The 14,954-nt window shown below is 46.3% G+C and overlaps 1 protein-coding gene across 2 annotated transcripts in view; it reads right to left on the bottom strand.

Moving 5' to 3' along the window:
* Positions 1-2,290, bottom strand: part of RPS6KA6 (ribosomal protein S6 kinase A6) — an 83,289-nt gene extending 80,999 nt beyond the window's left edge. The window contains exon 1 of one of the 2 annotated variants that reach the window (XM_039487999.1): positions 1,909-2,290. In XM_039487999.1, coding sequence (XP_039343933.1) covers positions 1,909-1,989 — 81 coding nt within the window. In that variant the 5' untranslated portion in view covers positions 1,990-2,290. The remainder of the gene's footprint in view (positions 1-1,908) is intronic. The other variant, XM_039487998.1, reaches the window with a different exon arrangement.
* Positions 2,291-14,954: the final 12,664 nt, after the last annotated feature.

The following is a 14,954-nucleotide window of genomic DNA, read 5'->3' as shown; positions in this document are numbered from 1 at the left end:
CTGATTTCTACATTTAAGTGCATAAAATAATAATACTGAGCTGTTATCCACTACTAGATAAATACAATACTAAATATATATTTTAAAATTACACAGTGCAGCTAAATCACATTTGGTGCTCCACTTCTGGCCAGGTCTCTGTTTAAGAGGAAGTAAGGAAACTGTAAGGCTTAAGCTTAATTTAAACTCCTCTAGCAAGAGCTTCTTTGATTTTACTGTAAAACTGCTAAGGTCCCAAACCCTTGCTTAACCTCAGACTTCTCCCTGTAAATCACTAATTGGTAGGTACTCTATGGGTTATTTAATGAGAAATGTGGTAGTAGCCTCTGTATGCAGGAACAAAAATACAGGCTAATTGGTAAAATTATGCAATCAGAAAAACCCAAATAAATGTCTAACACAACTATAACAGCAGCAAGAGCGTTTAAATTACTAGGATAATTTATAGAAAGTCCAATACCAAACAGCATTTTCTCCACCACAACCTAATAGCTTGGAAATTGTTAAGTTAAACACACAAGGAACTGCGCACGCACCACACCAAATTAACATCTCACACTCAATGACCATTAATTCATCCAAAAAGAAGCTGACACAGCTATAACTTTGCACGTGTTACAGGTAGTATAAATCCACAAGAGAAGAGGTTTGTCAGCTCCTGCTGAGCCCAGAAACAGTAACCCGCAAGGCACTGGGTGTAAGGAGGTGGCAGCTAACTGAAGGGGATGGGAACAGTTCAAGGGGGTGGTTTAGGAAGTGACTGGGGCCTCAGGGGAGTAGTTGAGAGGATGAGTTGAGGCAAGTCTGATTCTTTGGGATGGATTGATTGATAGGCACTTTGAGACCTCAGGAATGCAGGGCTCAGGGTGATGACTGAAGGGACAATTTAAGGTGGGTAGGTCTCAGGATAGGAGGTTCAAATTCACTGTGTAGTGGGATCTCGGGGTGGCTGAGGATGGCAGGATGAGGAGTATGCAGGATCTATTCAGTATGACTGGGAACAGTAGGAAGATGAAGAATAGATAGGCACCTGGGGCGGCTGGGGGCAGCAGGATTGGAGTAACGGACAGGAGGGACCTAGCTGGATTGTTTCAGGCAGCAGAATTGGGATGAGAAGCAAGTGGTCTCTTGGGGGCCAGGAGGATAAGGATGAAGAACAGCAAAGCTCTCTTGGGAGTCACTGCCAGATCTACGGGTGAAGGGCAGATAGACTCTTGGGGGTCAGCAGCTGGGAACAGCAAGATCAGGATGGGGCAGGTGGGCTCTCAGGGGATGGCAGCAGGATCTAGGGGAGAGGGGCACCTGGGCTCTTTGGGACAGCATCCGGATGAAGTGTAAGCAAGCTCTCCAGAGGTAGCAGCAGGATCCAAGGATGGAGACAGACATGGGCTCTGAGGGGAACTAGAGGAGGAAGGGTGTGCAGAAGAATTCTGAGGGGGGAATTGCTAGACTTGGGCTGGGGGAGCAGGAGCTCAGGGGGACCAGATGGGGGCTGACAGTCTCTCGGTGGGGGTGCATGAGCTCTCTAGGGGACTGGACCGGGATGGGGGACAATAGGGACTGACAGTCTTGGGAAGGTCTCGGGGACAGAATCGGAGTGGAGGGCCGGTGGGCTCTCTAAGGGATGGGATCGGGGGGCAGGTGAGGTCTGACAGTCTCAGGGTGGGGGGCGGGCAATCTTGGGGTAGGGTCAGTCAGACTCCCGGGGGCAGATCGGGGGTGGGAAGCAAGTAGGGGCTGATAGTCTCGGAGACTCCAAGCTTTACGCTCTCCGGCCCGCTGCCCCAGCAGCCAGACCCACGCGTGGGAGCGGGGCAGAGACAGCAGGTGCCCGCCGGGCGCCCCCATTCCTGCTGCGCGGCGCCCGCCCCCGGCCTAACGCCCAACCCCCCGCAGCCCCGCACTGACCTCGCCGCCACTCATGCACAGCTCCATTTTGTGGCAGGGCTCCGGCTCCTCCGCGTCCTCCAGCGGGGCGAACGGCACCATGTCCTCGCGCCCGCTAGCCGGGGAGCCGCCGCCGCTCGCAGCCGCTGCTCATGTCCCGGCTCCGCGGCGGCGGCTGCTGCTGCTGCTACGGCCTCAAGGGCAGCGCGCTGCCGAGCCGGCGGGTCCCCTCCGCCGGCCCATAGAGCGCGGCGGCGGCGCAGGAACTGGCTCTGCTACTGCTACTGCTGCCCGGCGGGGGCGGCTCCGCTCTGCCCGCACCGCGCCCCCTCCCCCAACATGGCGGCCGGGGAGGGGGCGGTACCGATGCAACATGGGAATGACGTCAGGCCGGGCTGGAGAATCCCCGGCACGGGGGGGGGGGGGGGGCAATGGGAGGCGCACGTGGAGCGGGCGGTGTGGGGGAGGCGGGGGATGACGTGAGCCATGGCGTGGGTGTGATGCGCGTCCTTTGTAACGTCCTCAGCGGGCTGCGCATTCGGAGCCCTTCCCCCTCCCCCGCCCACGAGCGTCTCCGCGAGGCTGCCTGCACCCGCCCTGGGGCGGGATCCCCGCTGCACGGCCCGTGCTGACAGCTTGCGTGGGGGTGCCCGTCCCTGCGGAACGGCGACAGCCCAGAGCCCCCGGGGGTAAAAAGCACACCGGGGCCAGAGGCAACCTGTACAGGGTGGGGTGTGATCCAGTCTGCTTATTGCTGTTAGGGGGACCTGGCCTCCCGATATGATCAAGACCACCCCCTATGTTAGGGGTTTTGGCTTATATAGGCAACTATGCCGCCCCCTACTCCCCTGCCAAAAAAAAAAAAAAAAAGTGTCCTGATATTTCACACTTGCTAGCTGGTCCCCTTAGTGGGAGTTTTGCCTGGGGAAAATTGAGTGAGGACTTTAGCATTTGGCCCTGTTGCACAGAGGTGCTGCAAGTGCCAATGCAGCCCTAGGCTGCTGGGGATGAGCATGGTATCTTTAAAGCCAAGGGGAGTAGTGCCATCAAAGTCAATGAGGTTACTCACACAATAAAAGTCAGGGATGTGCTTACCTTGTGGAATTGGGCTTAAGCCCTGATCCTGCAGTGAAGTTAAATTGCATACACACAACATTGCAAGTATAAGCACTTTTAATTCCTCATGTAGTAACTGATTACTAGTTTGATAGAGTCGAAGGCCATGAGGGACTATTGTGATCTTCTAGTCTGACCTGTATAACACAGGCTAAGACACCTACAGAGCAGCGGCAGTAGTTCATGAGAAGAGGTCACTGAGTTACCAGTGCTAAAGTGGTTTACAGATATCATTTCATATTTGCAGTAAACACCTTCTGTAGAAGTTGTTTAAATGACAGCAAAAAAAGCCAGTGATTAACTTGTGAAATCACTACAGTGGAGAATAGGAATCAGGTCCAGAAGCTGCAAGATCAAACTAAGACCCTATTGGGGTCTTACAACCTTTTAGAGCCAGAAACAGCATAAAAGCATGTATGTGTATGCATGAGAAAGGAAGGGATCATGTATTTCACCTTGGTTACAAGCACCAAGAGATTTATTCCTGTTTCCAAGTACGTAATTAGGAGGAACATTGCATTGTTTCCAATTCTGAAGGAGTTTGGCACTATACTTAGTTTGCTATTTGCCAGATAAAAAGATGTCTGAGATCCTCTGAGTGAAAGAGTTTTTGATTTTTTTCCCCCCTAAATCATTCTTTGATCTTGGAAGGAAAAAAAGTTGTGGTTCATGGAACATGGTTAAAAATGTGTGTTTGGAAATTATTACCCAAGACAGAAAACTATTCTGAAAACATTTTATACTTATTTAAACATGCTGCATGACCAGGACCATCCTTAGGATTTATGGGGCCCTACCCAGTATTATTAATGTAACCCTTTTGCCCATCTAAGTTGGCAGCAACAAGGGTCGGGTTCAGTATCCAGGGGTTCCGTTTCAATAACGCAATGCAAAACCAGCTCGAGCCCCCACCTAGTGACCTGGGACAATTACATACCACCCCCCGGGCGACTCTAAGAGGCCATACTTCCCCTCTTGCAAGCACGGAGTCTGAGTGTAGCAAAATCCTTTTAATAAAGGAGGGAAACAATGCTGGGGAAACACCACAAACAGGATTCATAACACAAACCATGAGCAAAAGACCCACCCCCAAATAATTTTGCAGTATCCTTTTCCCCTTTGGGTCTTAAGTCCAACAACCCAAAAGATCACCCCAAAGTCCCAAAAGTCCAACACCCCAAAAGTCTCTGTCTCTGGTCAGTGCAGCCCCAGAGTTCAAAAGTTTATCTGCAGAGTTTTACCTCACCCCCAGCCTGGGTGGAAATGGTGGGGGGAGGGGAACACGGGATGTTAAGGGGCACCTTACGTGGTCCGAGGCCGACTACCCCGCCTCTCCGTGGGGTTCTGCTGCAGCCTTCACCATAAGCCACTCCACTCCACCAGCCATCCCATGAGCCACTCCAGCTGTCCCACAAACTGCTCCACTCTACCCTGCTTCACTCCACTCCAACCGTCCTGCAAACTGCTCCACTCTGCTTCACTCCACTCACCATCCCGTGGACCGCTCCAACCATCCCACAAACTGCTCTGCTCTGCCAGCTGCTTAGCAATATATCTTCAGGCTCCCCCACTGGTTAACATAGCACTCAGTGATCTCAGCTCTTAGTAATTTTAGCTTGTAGTGATTTCAGCTTGTAGTAGGGGAGCCCCAGTGCTGGTGCACCCTTGGCCCAAAGTGAATTCAACACAGCAGCCTGTAACTAGATTCTTAATAGAATCAAAATTAGCTCTGCTATTCAACAGTGGAGAAAGGAGAAGGTGCAATTAGTGTTTCAGACCCTCAAAAGGGGGCTCATATCATCAAGTACAAATACCTGTCCCCAGCCTTCCTCCATTCACTAGAACTTGGAACCCATGTCCCTTGTCTAGCGAGTGCTACCTAGTTGATGGCGAGTCCCTCTGTTATAAAACAGTTCCACTGGCCTTGAGTCACATAATCAGGGTAACAACACTTTATTCTTCCTGCCCCAATACCAGAGAAATTGGGGACCCCTCAGCTGCCAAAGTGACCATTTGGGCAGCTGTGGGCTCATGCTAGGTGGGGTGTGCCTATGCAAACAAGACCAGCCCTGGAAGTTCTTTTCCACAACTCGCCACAATTCGCCACCAGATGTCAGGGTAGAGCTCATCCTTAATCTGCTTACATTAAACTGGTTCCCCTATACTCCACTGAAGGCACCACTCCTCAGCTGGCACCATTGACCCCAATGTGTTGAGGGGGCACAGCCACCACCCCCACCCGTGGACCCCCAGAACCCCTCATTGCTGATGCATACCGAGCGTCATACGCCGCAGATGCTGTGGCAGTAGCTCAAGGCAGGCTTCGTGCTATCACATGGGGGCTGCATCTTCCCAGAGCCCCCGGCCTTCCTGCAGCCCCTAGCCACTCCTGGCTCACCACGAGCATTTTGACAGGAAGTAACAAGCAGGAATAGCAATAATAATACGTGTGTGTGTGTGTGAGTGAGAGAGAGAGAGCGCCAGCCAGCCAGCCAGTCAGTGTGTGGGTGTGTGACTGTGTGTTGGGGGACTGTGTGACAGAGTGTGTGTTGGGGAGTATGAGACTGTGTGTGTGAGACAATCTGTATTGGGGGACTGTGATTCGTGAGATGTGAGTGTGAGAGCCAGTCTGTGTGTGAGAGAGACTCTGTGTTTGTTTGTGTGTGTGTGTGTTAGGGAAGTGTGAGAGACAGTGGAAGTTTCGTTCCTCCTGTCCTGGCCCCCGCCGGATATTGAGCAGCACAGGCAGGCAGGGACCAGGGAGGGACTCCACTCCGGGTGGCAGTGGACTGGGCCACCGCCAGTGACTGGTCGCACCACTCTGGGCTCCCCAGGGCTGAGGCAGCAGAGTCAGAGGCTGGAGTCCTTGACTGGCTGTCTGAGGAATGAAGGAGGGAGGGGGCGGTGTTGGGGGCAGGGAGAAGCCCTCCGGCCCAGCACAGGGGAGGGGCCAGAGAAGAGAGGATTCCAGCAGCGGCCAGCAAAAGGAATGGTGCCCCAAATTTTCGGGTGCCCTACTCAGCCGCGCATGCTGCATATGCCTAAGGACGGCCCTGTGCATGACCTTTCACAAAGGAGCATCACATAAAGCTAGCAAGCACTCTCTCAACAAGATACAGTTCTTGATTGCCAAATAATTTTTATACAATTGGCAGGACTGAGGGAGCAAGCTGGTACACCACATGGTTCAGAACTACTCAGCCTTGCTTATTTCTTTTTACTAAGTGCACACAAGAAGATGTTGTGGTGCTGTATTCCTTGAATACACTTGGAAGAGCAACATGTCTCACAGAACTACCCAGGATGCATTATAACTGAGCTGTGTGACTACAAAAAAGAATTGGATATTGTAAGTATGACATTATAGCAACATCCAGTTAGCCTGTCAGCACTTCCATTGTAAACCTGTTTTTAAAGGCTTACAACTCAGTCATAGAAGACAAAAATGTTTTGGCCTGAAACAAACCATGTGCACCCAGGAACATTTCCCCTCCCCCCCAAAAAAATGTAGTTCACTCACAAAATATTTAGGTCCGAAATTAACATACTATACACAGTGTTTGAATATTTATGGGCAACTACTTTTGATTAAAAAACATCTAATTGCTTCTGTTATATTAAAGGCTACTCAGGTCTCTCACAACTGAAAAAAAACGTTGGCTTGAGAGAGGGATATTCAGGTTTTAGAGTGATCAGGTGACAGGACAGGAAATGAACTTCACAGATTCTAATAACAAATACAATCAGGAGATGCAGCCAAGTTTTTGTGCCTTTAATTCACACCCAGGCTGCTCCCTACTCCTATGTCTCTGTTTGCACACAGGTATTATTAATGTTATTGATGTGCATCGGCAGAAAGCCAAAGGACCAGACCTCTTCTGTGTGGTGAAATAGGTAGGCAAAGAAGTACCACTGGGCAGCTATTAATTTAAATCAAAAGGGATGGAAGTGAGAAGTGACTTTTTTTGCTGGTGACACTTCAGCCCTCAGCAAAGCTTGCCCTTTCCTCCTGCATTCCAGTCACTTATTTTGAAGGCTTTTGAGACAGTTCCTGCTTCCCAAAAGGATGACAGGTTACAGACACATTCAATGACATACAATATTTCAGAATCAGAGCGGGTACGGAGAAGAGCAATGGGAAAGGATGAGGGGTATAGGAAAACTCAAATGAAGACAGATTGAAAAAAATTTGATTGTTTCCTTAGAAAGGAGATGAATAAGAGAGCACATGGTATATATAAAGAATGAATGAGATAGAGATCAGGAGCTTTGCTTTTCCCTGTTTCATAGCAAAAGCACAAGAGGATATTCAGTGAAATGTAAAGGTGGCAAAGTCAAAACCAATAAAAGGAAATACTTTTTTCACACAGTGCATAATTAAGTTGTAGAACTCATTGTTATGGGATGTCATTAAGGCCAAAAACTTGGCAAGATCCAAAGAGAGATTGGACGTTTATATGGATGTAAAAAATACCCAGAGTTATAACCATTAATGCTAATAAAGTGATGAAGAGAGATATTAAACATCATGCTTTCGGGTTCATGGTTGGAGATGGAATGCAGTAGGAGATAGACCACGGGTTTGATCCAGTGTACAATTCCTATGTTCCCATGTTAACATTTGTGCATAATGGAGCCTTAGTTTGGAGTGTAAATGCCATCTGTTATAGTTGAAATAAAAACATGTTGTCTCATGTCAGCATCAAAATTTTAACTGATATTTTCTGTCAGCTACAGTTCTGTGATTAACTGTTTTAGAGAAAGATTTAAAGCTAACATGTAATTAAAAAATATTTAGAAGCTGGTAGCTCTGAAATGACTGGTATTCATGGCATGTCTTAGTGAAGTCCAGGTGGCAAAGGCAAATACATTTTCAGTACAATTTGCATATTCATTGTTTCTGTATTCCCAACATACTTTGAGGAAAGAAATAAGAATAAGGTTCTACAGCCTGCATTGAACTTTTTTTCAACTTTTCCTACACCAACTCAGTCAGCTCCATTGTTCCCTTTATAGACCTCAAACTGTGGTCATATGTCAATAACCAAGTTCTTAGACAGGTGCAACACAGAGAGTCACCATGCACATCATGTCTCCTGTTCTGTGCCTCAAACCTGTTCTAGTTAGCCTATTTCAAAAGATGCATACAGTCTCCCTATCCATTCAATCATTGGCTTCTCTAACAAAACTACAAATAAGGGCACTGTACCATATGGACAGGTTCTTCTGCTTCCCCACCCTGTCAGCGGGTGTTAGAATCCTCCAGGAAAATGCTGACTGCATCAGGTACAGCTCATTAACGCCACCCTGGATAATAAGGGAAGCAGCAGTGGCAATTTGGGTAAAAGGAACTGGGTTTTAGGTCAAAGAGATCTCCCCAAGGAAACTCGTAGAACAACACTGCTTGAGGAGAACACTTAGGCTGAAGTGTTTGTAATTCTGTGATTTATCAATAAAGCCAAACCCCAGGAAGAGAATAAATGTCAACTAATTTTGTGTAGACCCTGTTCAGAGCAGAGTGGGAACTCAACACACCTGCAAACATCAATTAGTACCAACTGTGAAGATGTTTTTTGTGATATGGATACATTTACAATTGAGTCTATCATCTCATTTCATCTGCCTTGTCTACCTACAAAAAATGTATCACTTTAACTGTACAGGTATAGTACAACCCCATCCCCACTCCAAGTCTATGGATGCAATTATACAGGATAAAATGTTCTTAAAGGGTCTAGTTTATTTATTCCTGTATGGGAAGAGGAATAAGCTATACAGGTTTAAGGCACATTTATACTGGTATTACTCCATCCATGCTTTGAGTTGTGCCATTGTATCTATATCAGTAAAAAAAAAAAAAGATCACACCCCTAATTGAGTTAAGTACAAAACCTGCGTGCAGACCAGGCCTAAGCCACCAAAGAGCCATTAGTTGTTAATGACTTTTGTACACTACCAACCTGGACTGAACCTAAACTAGTGAACTAGAGCAGGGGTAGGCAACCTATGGCACGCGTGCTGAAGGCGGCACGTGAGCTGATTTTCAGTGGCACTCACACTGCCTGGGTCCTGGCCACCAGTCCGGGGGGGCTCTGCATTTTAATTTAATTTTAAGTGAAGCTTCTTAAACATTTTAAAAACCTTATTTACTTTACATACAACAATAGTTTAGTTATATATTATAGACTTATAGAAAGAGACCTTCTAAAAACATTAAAATGTATTACTGGCACACAAAACCTTAAATTAGAGTGAATAAATGAAGACTCGGAACACCACTTCTGAAAGGTTGCTGACCCCTGAACTAGAAGTTAAAAGCACCATATTCCATTATTAGATCTTGTCTGTACTCATACTTAAAGAGCATAAGTAAGGACCATGTTTCAAAATACATATATTTACATACATGGTATAAACAAGGCGGCTGGGCAAAGGCGCCCCGCGGCGCGCCCGCGCTGCGCCGCTTCCTTCGTCTCGGTGGCGCGGCGGCCCGCAGCCGCCGCGGTTCCGGCATGCCTGCGGCTGGTCACGGAGCCGGGCGGAGCGCGACACGCTGCGGCCTGCTCGGCGGCGGGGGCGGGCAGCCGGGGGGCGGCCGACCGGACCGCCGCCATGCCGCGGCGCAGCCGCTTCGTCCGCGCTCCCCGTGGACCGCGCAGGGCATGCCGGAGCTCTCCACGAGCCAACGCCGCCCCCCGGGCGGCGCGGCCCGCGCGCGCGCTGCGCGCTGGTGTCTAGAGCCGCCCCTGGGTATAAACCATGCTATGAAACTGTTCTGCTGGTTTTGTAAATTAGTTTATTGCATGGGTCATCCCTTTCCACATATGGTAAGGAAACTCATGTTCACATGGTAAGAGCAAGAATTGATTTTATGCACAGTTCTGGTTAACATGGATATGCCATGAGTGAAATGACCCTAACAGAACTCTTGCCTCATTTTTATTTTTAAAATGATTAATACTTTCTCATGTCAATCTTTCCTAATTTTTGTAGTTATATTGTTAAAACTAATGGAAAAACACAATCTGCCCCTTTATATGTGATGCATCACATTTATCTGTTTTCCACTCCCAATTTAGAAATGTTCATTAGCCTCCCTAGACAAATAATCTGATCTTGTTTTCAAAGATAAGAATCAAGCTGCCTGAAAAAAATTAACGATGGAATCGTTATAGAAAATGAACTCTATCATACTTGACACTGGGTCTGGCAGGTCTCTTTTAATCGCTGGAAGAACTTGTTGTGTATAGCTATAATGTTTTGCCTCCTGCATTATTCTGCTCCAAAGGAGTGTTACTTAGTAAAACAAATTTGAAATGTTAACTCCTCTACCCAATGTAACACAATTACATGTTTAAGTAAAAAAAAAAATGTATTGTACAAATACTACTAGAAAACTCACTGTGGGCCAAATTCTTCACTGGTGTAAATCCACTGAAGTCAATGGAGTTTCACCAACAAAGAATTTGATTCTATATATAGTAGCAGATGCCATTTGCAAAGCATTTCCCATTTCAATCCCTAATTTCACATGCTCAGACCTTTTGGAGGAAAGTTTGAGAGCAAAATAGCTTCCACCATTTTTTAATCATGAGAGTGAAAAAGTACATTTTCCCCATTTTTAAATAATTCCAACCACACTTTTAAAAATAAGACTACAGCTAAAATGTCTGAAGGCTGAAGCTTGAAACTTGGCTTGAATATTGTGCAGCAGGTTAAGGGCCTGACCCTTTAAGATGCTAGGCACCTTCTTAGAGGAATGTGAGAGCTCTCATCATCTGTCCAGGTTGTGTCCTACGTGCGCTTTTGGGGACTACACGTTTTGATGACAGAATTGTTAGTTCATATTAAATCCGCAAGCCCAATATTTCCAGATTAGGAATCCTGCAAGCTATTGCAATATTAAAAACCTGGAGGCTTCCCTATCAGAGAAGGGGAGGTGATATTCATTGGGAGTTCTTCCATGCCAGGGATTCCTAGATTGATGGGAGCAGCAGAGTGTGCTTGAGAGATCTCCATGCTGGAAGAGGAAAGCCTGGCGGCAGATGAAATTGTGCCCTGGGAATTAAATTAGGCCACAAAAAGCCAGAGAACAGTCTGTCTAAAGACTGGGCCGGGAAACAGAACTTGGTGAAATAAGAGTTCTGAAGGACACAAAACTTGTCTAGAGAAAGAGGGACTTCCTCCCACATGTAGTGAAGAAAATGCATAGGTGAGTGATCTCCCATACAGGGACAGTTGATAATGAAGCCAAAGTCCATGAAAAATGGTAAAAGACTGAAAAATGTCAATATATGGAAGTTATAATCAAATGACAACAGCGTTAGAATATAAAAGCTTATGTTACCACTCCTGCTACAGTAAATCAAGGGCCCTATCCTACAGTTATTACACAGGCAAACTCTCACTGGATTCGCTGGAAGTTTTGCTGCAGTACAACAGCACAGAATCGAACCTTCATGGTGTTCTTACATGAGTGTAGATAATATTTAATAAGTATATTTGAGGAATTGATCTTTTTCCTAATAATATCTCTGCTGTCCCATTAACCTTCAGGGCAGTTTATGTGATGGTGTGATGTCATGCTATGAAACAGAATAATGACAAATATGGCTTTACTTCATAACTTTTGTTGTCTGCCTACAGCTGCCATAGTGGGTGCATATCAAGCCTCATCCTACTCTTTTACTGTGTTCCATTCAACCACAGTAAGAAATCTTCCAGTCTAGGAAAGAGATCATCCTGCCTCTTGACTATAGTGGCTTATTACAGACTTGTCTCTTTAGAAAAATATCTTATCTCATAAGACTGAAATGGGAGCCCATCTCTCTCTGAAACAGAACAAGTATAGTGAATTGTATCTTTGCAGTTGCAAGGTACCATTTTAAAATATATTTGGCAATCATTTGTACTTACTGCTGGACAATGAGATTTGTCTCATTGCTGTGAGTAACCAACAGCCAGGCTATTGAATACAATTTGGAAGATATTAGTTTAGGTCTTTAATTAAAAGATTCAAAGGTCCTGCACCAGCATCACAGGTGTTAAACATCAAGTGTGTAGGCTGGATCTGGCCCACTTGAAAGATTTAGAGTCTGCAAACCCCAAGATTTTTTTAAAAGTAAGTTTCAAGCCCTTACAGTTGCAGAAAAAAAATTGTAACCATAAACTGAGTATATATGAATGTAAAATTTATGCAGAGTTATCTTCCTGAGTCCTTATTCATATATAAAAGTTGCACTAGTTCAACTAAAATTCGTTTTTACGTCATTCAAAGTGATGTGAAGCCTCAAGCTCCTGTTTGACTCCTCACTAAGCTTAGACTAGCAGGTAACACCAGGGAAAACAATATCTTCTTCCAGTGCAGCTTGCTAGGAACTGTCACCCATTCTCTGAGCCATGCATTTGTTATCTCAAGAACTGATTACAGCAGCTTGCTATCTTCAGGTCTTAAAGTGGAAGCAATGTAGAGGCCCCAGTTTGTGCAGAATGTACTGTGAACATGTCACCCTTGTGCTCTGATTTCTCCACTGGCTGCCAGTCTGCTGCCAGTGCCAGGTCAAAGTCTTGGTCCTAATCTACAAAGCCATCAAGTGTGAAGATGCAACTATACCAGGGATCACATCTTCCCCATGACATACCAAGACAACTGCCCTCTCCTGGGAAAATGCATCTGACAAAGCTGAGGATGAAACGTGAAAGTCAGAAGAAAAACGGTTCTCAGTTGAAGAGGCTTCAACTGTGGAATGATTTTCCAGAGGAGATAGAACTAGTCCAGAATCTGACTGCCTTTAGAACCTCTCCAAGACTCTATTGAGTCTCTTCTTCAATAAAGCTTTCCCACAGTAGCCAGCAGGATGTATCAAGTCAGTTCCTTGTGATGCTACTACCCGCCTGATAACTTTTAGTCCATCGGTTAAAGCACTCCCCTAAGATATGGGAGACCAAGGTTTAATTCTCCCCTCTGCTTAATGGGGAAGAAAGGATTTGAGCAGGGCTCCAACCACTGAGCTACAGGATAGTCAGATATGAGGCTTCCCCAATGTCTCCTGTTGAAGCTATTCCACTGTGGATAAATAATGAAAGAGTGATTGGAGCAGTGGCCCCACACCATGGGACTCCAACCTCTGGTGGGTGCCCTAATCACCAAGCAACAGAGCCATTCTTACTCTTTTTCTGGCCCAATGACTATTTTAAGTATTTACCTACAGCTTGGGAGGAGAGGGAGCAGAGAGAAAGAGAGAGACTTTGTACTGGGACCCCATTTCTGCAAAGAAGGGCTCATGACTCCCTACCTAAGGGGAGAAAGACACTGAACTGGGGTTGGGGCCTAGAGGCCCAGTGTGTAAGGACTGAATAAATTAGACCCAGGAGGGAAAGGTTGTAATTACCTTTGGACTGAATGAGTTATTAAGTGGCCTTGAAGAGGGAAACAGAGGCAGAGTGCTGCATCGTGATCCCTAGCCCCAAGAGGATGCTAAGGTGGCAGCCAACCTTGTTACACTCCCCTCATATGGTTCTTACATGGCTTGTGTCTGCACTCCAAATTTCTTACTAAGATAATTTCCAATTTGCATATGACTCCGTTTATATACTTGCCAACCTTTTCCACAACAACTCACTCTCACAACGATGAGGAAAAATTACATTGAACATCCACAATGCGTCACCATTATACCTGGACAGGACTAAGGCATTTGATCATCCCCTCAACTATTTGTTTTTTTTGCTAATAGAATGAAGGGAAAACCTGTTACCTGCCAGATGATACCGTCCTGGATCTCCTCCTGCATTTGTTTGTGCTATGACGTTGCTAAAGATCCTACAAGGGCTCAAGCACCTTCAGCAGCTTTCCTGGATCATGTTCCCATTACTGAAATTTGCAGGGCTGCCACCTGGTCTTTGGTTCATACATTCAGCACTCATTATGCACTCTCCCAGGCCACTGGGGTGATGCTAAGTTTGGAAGAGTAATGCCGCAGTCCTTGTTTAGACAGACTCCAATACCGTCTCCATATGGAACCACTTGTGAGTCACCTCAAGTGGAATGGACATGTGCAAGCACTCGATGAGGAAAAAACTGATACATACGTGTTCAGAAACTGTTTGAGATGTGTTGCACATGTCCATTCCATGACTCACCCTCTTTTTCCTCTATATTGGAGTCAGAGGCATGCACAGGAATAAAAATTTGGCCGCTTTTGGAGGGGCACTTTCTGTGCCCTTCACGGCTGAAGGAGCTGGCTCTCCCCCCGTCCTCTGGCAGCCATGGCTTTCCCCTTCTCCTCCTGTGGCCCTAGGGAGAGGAGGAGGAGGAGGAGGAGGAGCTCAGTCTCCCCGCCCCGGAGGAGTTCTGTGCCTCCACTGATTGGGGGGGCCATGCCCCTGCTTCCCCGCACATGCCCCTGATTGGAGTCACTTCAAATACTGGCTTCTAGCGTGAAGGAACTGAGGGGATCAAAATGTCTCCGCCCATTTATACTCTCAGCTGGTGGCACGAGTGTGCAGAGGGCACATGTGTCGCACAACAGGTACCGCTATGGGAAAAAGTTCTCCAGCTCTGGAGCATGGACATCTAAAGTGAAATAGACATGCAACGCATCTACTGAACAGATATGTAGCCCTTTTTTAGATATGAAGGTTCATTACTAAATGCCCTTTTGAAATATTGAGCAGGAAAAGGTTCTTAGTGTGTAGGAATTGCTCTCAATAGGAGAAAAGTTTATCATGATGAAAAAAACAAGTTCTTATGTGATCTCTCTTTTAAAAGAGGTATTTTAAAAGAAAATTCTCCATGGAGAAGGAGGAATTCCTTTGACCCTTTATCACTTCGGACACTGACAAATATATGTAAACCCTTAACAATTACTATTTTTATAAGAAGCTCTGGAACATTAAACAAAAATATGCACATACCTACAGGTAAAACAAAAAGACAGACAACTGAAAAA

The sequence above is a fragment of the Mauremys reevesii genome, linkage group 9 (genome assembly GCF_016161935.1).
Source record: "Mauremys reevesii isolate NIE-2019 linkage group 9, ASM1616193v1, whole genome shotgun sequence".
NCBI classification, from domain to species: Eukaryota; Metazoa; Chordata; order Testudines; family Geoemydidae; genus Mauremys; species Mauremys reevesii.
This window is presented reverse-complemented; position numbering and strand designations above follow the sequence as displayed.